Source organism: Netta rufina (assembly GCF_964035555.1).
Source record: "Netta rufina genome assembly, chromosome: 8".
Classification (NCBI taxonomy): domain Eukaryota; kingdom Metazoa; phylum Chordata; class Aves; order Anseriformes; family Anatidae; genus Netta; species Netta rufina.
The window spans coordinates 10718807-10729363 of NC_140131.1; the positions used below are offsets into that span (position 1 = coordinate 10718807).

Genomic DNA, 10557 nt, shown 5'->3' on the forward strand with positions numbered 1-10557 from the left:
CTGGGCTCGGCCGCACCGACCGCCGGGAGCCGTAGTCCCGGCCCCGCGCCCCGCCCCGGCCCTCGGAGCGAGGTCCCCCCCCCGCCCTCTCCATGCACCCGGAGCCCCCTCCCCGTCTCCAAAAGCCAGCACCCGGCAGCGGGGTCGGACGCGCGGCCCATCGCTTTATTGCTACGGGAAAAGGCGGCTGTACAAAAATAGAGTTTATCCTCGAATCTTACAAATAATAGAAAAACAACCAAAAAAAAAAAAAACGACCAAAAAAAAAAAAAAAAAAAAAGGGGTTGGGGGCACGAGGATCCCGAGGATGGGGATGGGGCGCTGCTGGCCGCAGCCCCAGGGCTTCACATCAGCGCTGGGGTTAAATTACACCCGGCCCCCGCGGGCCCAAAGTCATAAATAGGAGCTGCCGCTCGAGAACAATAAATAAATAATTTAGAGTAATAAATAGTTTAGTGCCGCAGCACCGCGGGGAGGGACCCTGCAGCCCCCTCTCGGAGCCGGGCAGGGGTCCCGGGGGTGCCCGTGCCCTGCGGAGCACCGGGCGCTGCCCCATGCCGGTGCGGCTTGGCCCCGCTGCACCCCTGCCCCTGGGGACACCCCCTCCCCACAGGGTGGCTCTGGCCACCCCCAGTCCCGGGGTGCCCCTTCCTGACCCCCTCCAAATCCCAGGCGATGCTTGGCAGGGGTGTGGGAGCACCAGTCCAGGCAGGGCACGGGGTGGTGGGGATGCTCAGTCCCCCTGCGGCTCCTCTCCCAGGGCCGAGCCAGGTAGGGGTGCACCCGGGCAGGACCCCACGGAGCCGGTGGCACCGGCTGCTTGGCACTGAGTGGGCGGGGGCTCTGCTGCCGACCCCCTCTGTCACGACTCCAGCTTGCCTCGGTCCCTCGTGGCCACGTAAAACAGGGGGCACCGGCCCCTCCTGGTTCCTCCGAGTGCCAGCGCCACGTGCTGGGGGCTGCCAGCGTGCGTCGAGCCGGGGCTGAGCCGGCAGCCCCCCCTCAGCCGATGCAGCTGCACTCGGCCGCCGAGAGCTTCTCCACCGTCTGCCACGTGTTCTGCACGTCCATGAAGGACACGGCCTCGTAGCGGGTGGGCCGGCAGCAGGGGTGGCTGAGGATGCGCTCCTGCGGGCCCGGGACGATGAGCTGCTGCCGCAGGAGGCTGCCCAGCGTCAGGTCGTAGTTGCTGCGCGCCCGGTGGCAGGAGCCGCTGCAGTACTTGAAGAGCACGATCTCGTCCGAGTTGAAGCCCAGGCCCAGGTCGCGCACCTTCACCATCAGGTTGCGGATGTGGCAGTTGCGCCCGCGGGCCCCCCGCGAGTGTTTCCTCATCCCTTTGCCGGTGCCCTTGGCTTTGCTGGTGCCCGGCGGCGAGCGCTCAGCGCGCAGCAGCAGGTCCTCCGCCAGCTCCGTTGCACCCAGGGCCCCCGTCGTCACGTTGTCCCCTGCGGGCAAGCGAGATGGCACCGTCATCCCTGTCCTCCCAGGACCACCAAGCGCACTGTCCCCTGCGGTGACCCACCTGACACCCACTGCAGCACCCAGCCGCCTCCCCCTTGCTTGGGGCCACCGTGCCCGGGCTGTGCATCCCACGTGTGACAGCGTCCCCCCAGCCCCAGGGTGTCCCCCTGCCCCAACACGCACCGTGCAGCTGGCTCCAGGCGAGTGGCATCTCCACGCCGTCCTCCGCGCTGGGGCTGGCGGTGGCCACGTCCCGCGGCGTGGGGGCCGCATCCAGCGTCTCGTTGCAGTGCGGGGTTCGCAGCGCGCCCGTGGCCAGCCCGGCCAGCAGCGAGAGGATGGCGAGGACACCCCACAGCGTCCCCTCCTGCAACACAGCACGGCACAGCGGGGTGAGCACCGGGCTCAGGGATGGGGATGGGGATGGGGATGGGAATTGGGGGTCCTGGCCATTGTGGGTGGCCAGGCCTGGGCTCACCTTGGGCTGCGGATATGTGCTGGGTCCTGCAGGTCTTGGCTCTGGTGGCCCCGCTCGCTGCTCCATGCTGGCTGCAAGCACAGGGGTTTGGTCAGTGCCCGTGCACACACAGGGTGAGCACCCACAGCTGGTGCTGGCAGCACCCGGCCCTGCCCACCCAGACACCAGTGGCAAACAGGAGAGGCCATCAAACCGGCTGGGAGCTGGCATACCTCTCCCCTGCCAAACATGCCATCCTCACCCCCAGCACCCCACAATGCCTCCCATACCCTCCCCGCACAGCCAGGCCCCCATGCCCCCCACGTCTCCCTCCCCGGAGATGCTGGCAGAAGGGATTTGCCCAGCACCTCTCCTCGGGGGGACGCAGCCGCCTCCTCGCGCGAGCAGCGCGGGATGCCAGGCTGTGCCGTAAGGCAGCTGCTGGGACTGGGAGCGCCACGGGGGGGGCCCTTTCCCATGGCCCTTCCCTGGGAATGTTTTTCTTGCTCGCGGTGGGAGCCTGACCTTGGAAACTCCAAATCCATTAGCGCAGGGTCCCCCGGTGCGGCCACCCCCCGGCCCCGCGCTGGCTCCCCGGCACGCTGCCTGTGCAGCACTGGGAGCTGGGGCGTGCGGCCCCTGGGCAGCCCGTGGCCAGGCAAATGGGGCCGCAAGGGGTGGGACAGGCAGGTCCCATGGGGACACAGCAGCACACCACGCTGGGCTCTCCAAAGCCATTCACCCCAAGGCCACCGCTCAGTGCTCAATGTCCCCGTCGCACAGGGGAATTCGTGCTGTGGGCCCCTGGGAGGTGCAGGGACAGCTCCAGTTTGCACCCACACATGTGTGGGGTGCGGGGAAGCCCCCACTCCTCAATGCCCCAAGCATGGAGTGGGGAAGCCTGGATTCCCCAGAGGTGGCTCCCAGCTCTTGGCCTGCTGCTGCATCCCCATTGCTCAGGATGTGACTGTCACCTTCGAGCTCAGTGGCATCCCATAGCGGGGGGGTTCCCCCTGTCCCCTCCATGGCTTTACCCCAGAAAATCCCAGGTGCTCCTGCCATGGAGCAAAGCTGGGATATGCTGAGGAGAGCGCTGCTGGCCAAAAAGTGAGGGGAAGAAGTGGGGCACTGCTGGCATGGGGAGCCAAAACCAGTCCCCACACACCCCCAGCATCATCTCAGGGGATGCTCCCCAGGCCCCAAGCCCCGCTTGCTGCATCCACTGCCACCTTGCGTGGGTGGCACCCAGCCGTGCCACGCCAAGGGGCTGTGACAGGCACCACCAGGCGCACAAACCCCCCTCTGCACACCATGCGCCGGGCAGGATGCGTCCCCACGGCAGGCAGGGCTGGCACCAGGCCCCCCAGCCCCGCCAGCCGCCGCAGCTTGGCCAAGCACGGCCCACGCAGCGCATGGCTCCCGTGGCAGCCCGTGGCCCCGCGCCAGCCGCTGCCGCCAGGTCACCGTTTTCCCAGGCCGGCACCCCCGGAGGGGCCCGGCGAGGGTCCCGTGGCCCCCTCCAGCAGGAGCCGGGCCCCCCGGCCCCGCTCCCACTGCCCCGCCGCGGCCCCCCGGCCCCAGCAGCACAGCGGGACGGGACGGGGGCCCTCGCCGGCTGCGGGCCAGCGGCCAGGCGGTGACACAGCGGCCGGGGGCCCACGCTGCGGGGCTGCCGCTCCTCCAGCCCCGTCCCGGCGGGGGCATCAGCGGCGATGCCGCCCTGCCTGCCCCGTCGGGCGGCGGCGGGGCACCGGGCGCTGCGGCCCCGGCCCCAGCGGGGCGCAGCTGCCCCGGGAGCCGGTGAACGGGCGGCGGGGCCGAGATGCACTGCGGGCTTCGCCCAGCCGGCGGCAGCACGGCCCCGGGATCCGCCGAGAGAAGCGGGAGGGAGAAGGGAGCCTCCCCCCGGCGGCACGGCCCCGCGCTGGCCGCGCACCCCCGTGGGCTGAGGGAACGGGAAACAGCCGGGCCCGCTCCCGAGCGCCCCGCGGGGATGCCAGAGCCGCAGCCCCGGCTCCTGGAGGGGGTCCGGGTGGGATCTGCTCCTGTCCCGGCTGGGAGAGCCCCGGCCGGCCACTACCAGGCTCCGGAGCTCTTCCCAGGTCGGGATCGGGCCGGTCCACGCGAGGAGCTGCCCTCGCTCGGGTCAGCCCCCCCACAACCCACGCGTGCCCCCCGGGGCTGAGCAGCGCCGTGCCCCTGGAGCCCGTCCCGGGGCACGGGGGGACGGTGCGGGGACGGCCCCGGTGCGCAGCCTACAAACACTGCGCGGCGGCCGCTGCGGAGCCCCAGCCCCAGGACGAGGGTCCCAGCATCCCGGGGGGGCCGCTTTGGGGCCGGGGATAAGGCCGGGCCTCGCTGGCGGCGTGGAGCGAAGCCCGGAGACCTTCCCGGGCACCTGCGGGCACCGGGAACCGGCGCGGGGCCGGCGTCCCACCGCGCTGGAGGACTTGCGAGGGGGTCGCCAAGGAAGCCCGCGGGTGACACGGGGCTGGCACCTGCCCCACAGGGCCGGGGGAGGCCGGTACCGGACACGTGGGGCCCACGAACGAGGAGCTGCCGCCGCGTGGAAGCAGCCGCGACCGCCCGGGGGCACCGGGGGCAGCTCCGGTCCCCGCGCCCCGGTCCCGGGGCTCTCCCCAGGGGCGGCCCGGCCCGGAGGGAGCTGCCTGCCCCGCTCACCGGCCGGCCCCGGGCAGCCGGGACAGGGACTCCCCCGACGTGCCTGAAGGGGTGAGCCCGAGAAGGGGCGGGCGAGCCCGGCCCCGTGCCCCCGGGCACCCCCGCGGGGTCCCCGCCTCTCCCCGGCCCGAGCGGGGGCAGCCCCGTTCCCCGCCGCGGCTCCCGAGCGCTTCCCACCGCGGGGCCGGGCTCGGGCAGCCCCGGGAGCCGCCGGGCCGGGACCTGCCCGGGGTGACGGGGGTGGTCCGGGCCCCCCTCGCCGCCCCGCGGCTTTTGCCGGCGGGGCGGGCGGCGGAGCGGACCCCCCTTATTTCTCCCCCCCTACCCCCGGCCCCGGTTCCCCGTAGGCTGCCGGCGGGCTGGGACGGCCGCTGCCGCCGCCCGCCGCCCCGGCCCGCACTCACCGTGCCCGCGGCGGGGAGCATCCCCCGGGCCGCCGCCGCCCCGCATCGCCTCCGCTCCCCGCCGCCCCCCGCCGCCGCGCCGGGGCGGGGCGCGGGCGGGGGCCGGCGCTGCCCCGCCGGCACCGGTACCGGCTCCCGCCGCCGCCGCTGCCGGTACCGCCGCCGGTGCTGCTCCCGGTGCCTCTCCCGCTGCGCCTCGGGGGTCGGTGGTGCGGGTCCCGGTGCGCCCCGGGGTGCGGTGCCGGTGCCGGTGCCGGCGGGCGGGCGCGCAGTGCGGGGCAGCGGCGGCTCCATCCCGCTCCCGCCGCCGCCGCCGGTGTCAAATTCCAGCCGCCGTCACCTGACCGGCGGGGCGGGCACCGGCACCGGCACCGCGCCCCGAGCGCCACCGGGACCCCCCGGCCCGCCCCGCAGCCGGCACCGCCCCGGGAGCAGGAGGGCGCCGGCCCCGGGACCCCGCCGGCCCCGGGACCCGCAGCGGCACCGGGACCTCCACCGGCACCGGGCGGCCGGACAGCCGCCGGACAGCCCTCCCGGACGGACCGACGGACGGACGCCCCGCGGCTCGGCTCCCCGGGCGGCTCGCTGCCCCGACAGCGCGGTCGCAGCACAGGCAGGACGGACACGGGGCCCCCCCGTGCGGGGCCACGCTCAGCCCTTCCCGAACGGGACGGATCCCCTGGAGGGCGAGGGAGGGTTTGGGGTGGGGGACACGGCCCCACGGAGCACCCTCACGCGTGGCGTCGGGGGGAGCCCCCCCTGCGGCCCCGTGGGGGCCCCCGCGGCTCGGCGTGGGCGCAGCGGGGCCCGTCCCCACGCACCCGAGCCCCCCTCGGGCCACCCGTGCGCCTCTCCGGAGGAGGAGTCCGGGCTCCCCGCCCTGCCTCCCCGCCCGCCCCTGCGCCCCCGAGGCCACCCCGGGCTCGGCCACCCTCCGGCGGCCTCCTTACCTCCGCCGCCTCCCTGCCTCCCTCCGCCGGGGCCGTCGCAGGCCCCGGGGACATGGGGGCCGGCTGGCGAGCCGAGCCGAGCCGAGCCGAGCCCGTGCGAGTCCCTGCGTCACCGCCCAGGGCCCTCCACGTCCATCGTGGGGCTCTCGAGTGCTCCTGGCGAACGTGCCAAAATCCCAGGGCCGCCTCTGCTCGGCCTCGCTTCACACGTGCTCCCCTGGCCGGAGCTGGCCGTGGGGGCACAGCCCAGCCCGGCCGAGCCCCCCGGGGCCAGCCCTCATGGCTCGCTGGCCCCCCGGGCCCTGCCCGCAGCGGTGGCCGGAGGCGTCCGGCCGGGCTGTGCGCCCCGGGATGCTGCCGGCCGTGTCATCTGCCCGGGCAGCTCCTCGCAGCCTCCCCGGGCTTATATAACTCTCCCTGGCTGGAGCAGGGCCAGCGGCCACGCCGTGGCTGCACGCCGGCCCCAGGGAGCCCCTGGGGTTTTGGTCTGGGCTCCTTCCTTGCTCCCCGATCCCAAAACGGCATTGACGGCTTCCCCACTGCCCAGACCCTGTCTGGAAGGGCTGGAGGAGCGTGTGAGCTGAGACGAGACGAGGCTGCCTGGCCTGGTCTGGCCTCGTCTTGCCGGATTATCCCTCGCCGGATGACAGCTCCCGCATCCCTCCCGTGGCAGCACCTGCCAGGGAATGTGCTGGCCCGGGGGGTGGTGGCCAAGCTGTCCCCGGTGCTGCCAGCGGGGTGGCAGAGGGTCCAGAGGCACCGTTCCTGCCCTAAGAGGGCTGAGCATGGGGTGTGGGGGTCTCGCTGCCCCACTGCTGCGGCCTGGGACTGCTCCTGAGGTTTGGGGGCACAGGGGTGGCCCTGGGGTGGGGAATTGGCAGGGGTAGGGTTGGGGAATGGGACTCTGCTTCGCAGGGCGGCAGGCTGAGGTAAGGGGGCTGCCTGCTTGGACAGCCTGCTTGGGTGGCACGTCCTGTCCTGGGGCCCCTGGCCATGCCTGTGGGGCTTGGTGACAGCCAAAGGTGCCCCAGGCAGGGTGCCCCGTCCCTTCCCACCTTCCTTGCGCACTGCTGGGCTGGTCCTTGTGTCCCCTCGTGTCCCGGCTCGGCTGGGAGCTGGCCCTGGGTGCGATGCTGGGGGTGGGCATGGCACAGCGGGGTGTCCAGGGGACCCCTTGTGGTGCCCACGGTGCCCCCGGTCCTGTAGCGGGGTGGCTGTGCACAGCCTGCCCTCTGTCCCGTCCTGGGGGTGCCCCCTTTGTGGCTGACACCCCATAAACCCGGGGGCCCTGGCTCTGTCTCTGCCCTGGAGCACGGAGCTCGCCACCAAGCACGTGGGGAGCAGCAGAGCTGTGACGCAGACGGGCCGGCTGCGCTGTCCCTGTCTTGGTGGCGACGTGATTCCTTTGGGGACATCTGCTACCAGAACCAAGCGTCTGCTCCTGCTAACGTGGCTGTCCCCGCGTGCCCTGCTCCCCGGCTCGGGTCCGTGCCACGTGCGGGGGTGGCAGCGGTGGCTCTGCTCTGTCAGGGTCTGGAAAAGGAGCATGGAGAAGAGGGGTCTGAGCAGCTCCAGCCGCTCCCCGCTCCAACTGGGGCTCCGTAACTTGTAGCCGTGCTCCCGGGAGGCAGTCGCCTCCGCAGTGTCCCGCCGGTGCTGGCAGGAGGCCACCCCTGGTGTCCGTCAGACCTGTCACCCACTTGGAAGCAGCCCCCCCAGCTCCCCCGAGTGACGAAACCGTCCCTGACTCGTCCCACGGCCCTGGAAGCTCCCCAGCACGGCTGGGGCCACGGCAGGGGTCACATCCTCCCTCCGGGCCCCGGCAGGTGTTGGAGGCGGTCACGGCCTCGGCCCCCGGCTTCCTAAACTGCTTCCTTCCTGGACGCGGCGGCGAGAAGGTCGCTGTGCCGGACACCTGCCTTCCCCGGGGCCGCACCCGTGGGGTGCTGAGCGGCTGCAAGCGGCCCCGCTGCTGGGGAGGCCCCTGGAGAGGCCCGAAGGGAGGTGGCCGCAGGGAGGACGCTGTCACCCCAGCTTCCTCCGCGTGCCCCGAGGTCAGGCACGGTGTGGTTTGATGGGGAGGATCACAGCGAGGGTCCCGGGGCCCTCTCTGTCCCCTCCAGTCCTGGCTTGGTGCCTCGAGTGCTCCCCACAAGGGGAGGGCGGCTGGGACAGCCTCTGCCGCCGCTCAGAGGGGCACAGAGGTGCCTGTGGGGTGAGCAGAGGCCGTTCCTGCGGTGCCCCCATCGCTCCCTCCAGCAGGACACAGGAATGCGGTGGTTTGAGGCTGGGTGACTTCCACAGCTCAACAGGTGGGACAGCAAAACACCTCCAAATGGCCAGCCCCGCACGTACAAGGGGGCTGCTGCCCCCCGACACCTTGTGCGCCCACCCCGAGCCCCTCTCCCAGCCCCTCGGGCAGCAGGCAGGAGGAGCACAGCCCTCTCCTGCCCCAGAGCCACCCCCCTGGGTTCAGGAGGTGCCTTCGGGGTGCTGTGCTGGGGGAGCCAGCAGCTGGAGCAGGCTGGGGATAACCTGAGCGGGGGAATCCCTCTGCCTCCCCTACACATGGCCGAAGGCAGCAAAAGAAAGAGGCCAGCCAAGCTCGTTTGATAGCTTTATTGCTTCTGTGATATGACTGAATCGATGTGACATAAGCCGGCTTGGAGGAGCCTGCAAGACTCTTGCCCTCCCTACCTAGAGGGAAAATTAAAAAAAAAAACAACGCAGAAACTAAAACTAATTTTAAAAACTCATTGAGTTCTTACATCTCAGCTCGGTACAGCACTGGCGAGCTCCCCAGCCCTCGGAGCAGGTCCCTCTGTGACACCACAGGCTGGGTGGTGGCCCTGTCACCGCACCCGGGGGTGGCAGGGGGTCACCGCACCCCACGCACACTCAGACCGACCGCAGGGACCCCGCTGCTGCTGGCGGAGCTCAGCGTGGTGGCTGCCTCCCTGCCAGCCCACCTGGAAGCCCTCATCTGGTGCTGCCCGTCCCCAGCCTCCCTGCTCCTTCCCCATCTCCCTCCTGGCAGAAAGGGGACCGGGAATCACAGAGGTGCTGGTTGGGGGATGCCGGGCTCAGATCCCCCATGGCCTCACGTTCCCTGGTGGTGCTGCCTCCATGCAGCATGCGTGAGCTCAAGCCCAGGGTACGGCCAAGCCTCACCTGGGTGATGCTGCGGGCAGGGAGCAGCACGGTGGCACCCCAGCCCCTCTGCCCACACCAGCAGGAGCAAAGCCCCACTGGCACACGGGTTTCCCCCACCCCGACCTCCTGGCGCTCCCCCAGCCCCTCTCCAGGCAGGTTCCCTGCCACCCCGCTGGCCTCTCCGCGTGGCAGGCAACCCCGCTCTATATTTAGGCCGTGGAGAATTCCCCTGGGCTCTCCCTTCCGAGCTGAAAAGGTGAGTCACGGCGAGGGAGAGGCCAAGACTCGCATCCGTCCCACTGACCCTGCTCTGACCTGCGTGCAGCGCTCCGAGCTGGCAGGGCTGCGGCGTCCCGGAGGGCGGGAGGTGGCTGCAGGTGCACGCCAGGAGACAGCCACCGAGAGGCCTCCAGGAGCCAGGCCCAGCGCTGCCCCGGGGCAGCATCACCCGCAGAGCCTGGCCGTGGGATGCTCCGCGGATGAAGCTGCCCCGCTGATGTCCTTGCTGAGAGTCCTGGGTCAAACGGGACAGTGAGTTATAGGGGAGCCGTGGCCCCCCAGCACCTCCCTCCTTGCTGTCCCCACTTGCAGGTGTCCCGACCCACCGCGGTCACCCTGAGCCACGCAGCCTGAGAGCCCCTGCGCTGCAGGGACAGCTTCCCAGCGGGACCTGAGCAGAGCAGGGGCCCTGGGCCTGGAGCAGTGAGCTGGAAGATGACCGTGCCACGTGTTTGTAGTGATAACAGACTAAATCAAAGTGATGCTCTGCTGTCTCTGGGGGTGCTCCCTCCACAGCTCCTCTGGGGGGAGGGAGGAGCCCAGCACTGATACTGAAGGCTCTTCCCCTCCTCCTCCTGGCTGCAGTACCTGCTCCCTGGCACCTCCACTCCCTGTAGTGTCTGGATGGGGCCCACCACCCCCCTTGGTGCCCTGGGGCTCCCCCAGCAGCAGGCGAAGACCCAGTTCAAGCACCAAGATGCCACCACCTGGCCAGGTCCAGTACCAGGACCACCAGTCCTTTGAGCAAAAAAAATTAGGGGAGAACATTCAAGTGAGTATCTGCCACAGCAGATGGTCAAAAACCTGCTGAACACCCCAGCTTTCTGGGCTGGAAACCTCACGGAGCATCCTGGGGGCAGGCACGTACCTGGGGGGTGCAGGGATCGCCTAGCTGAGAGGCCAGAGGGACAGGGGAAGGGAAATGGGAAGGGGAAGGGAAGGGAGCACCTCCCAGATCCCCTCCGCTGACCCTCATGGTGGCCTCAATGTGCAGGGAGGTGGGGATGGTGCCCTGCGTGGGCGCAGCGTGGCCAGCTCCTGCCTCGAAGCCCATTTCCACCCGATTTTCCCCCGCAATCCCTCTTCTGCCCACGCTCTCCAGGTGGATGAGAGCACCCCGCCGTCCTCGCGCTCGGCCACGTTGCTCAGTTTATTCCAGCTCCTCTGA

The 10557-nt window shown here is 71.1% G+C and overlaps 1 protein-coding gene across 1 annotated transcript; it reads right to left on the reverse strand.

Annotated features, from left to right (window-relative positions):
• Positions 1 to 295: 295 nt before the first annotated feature.
• Positions 296 to 5173, reverse strand: ARTN (artemin). The gene is made up of 4 exons (XM_084290964.1): positions 5008 to 5173; positions 1943 to 2013; positions 1648 to 1831; positions 296 to 1448 (listed from the first exon to the last, which is right to left on the reverse strand). Exons 1-4 carry the CDS (start codon positions 5051 to 5053, stop codon positions 1003 to 1005), a joined length of 747 nt encoding a protein of 248 aa, XP_084147090.1. The 5' UTR covers positions 5054 to 5173; the 3' UTR covers positions 296 to 1002.
• Between the last annotated feature and the right edge of the window lie 5384 nt (positions 5174 to 10557).

Coding starts and splice junctions, on each gene's coding strand:
- ARTN (XM_084290964.1), bottom strand. CDS start 5,053: ATGCGGGGCGGCGGCGGCCCGGGGGATGCTCCCCGCCGCGGGCACG. Junction 2,014..5,007: donor TGCTCCCCGCCGCGGGCACG/GTGAGTGCGGGC, acceptor CTGTGCTTGCAG/CCAGCATGGAGCAGCGAGCG. Junction 1,449..1,647: donor CGCCTGGAGCCAGCTGCACG/GTGCGTGTTGGG, acceptor GCTTGCCCGCAG/GGGACAACGTGACGACGGGG.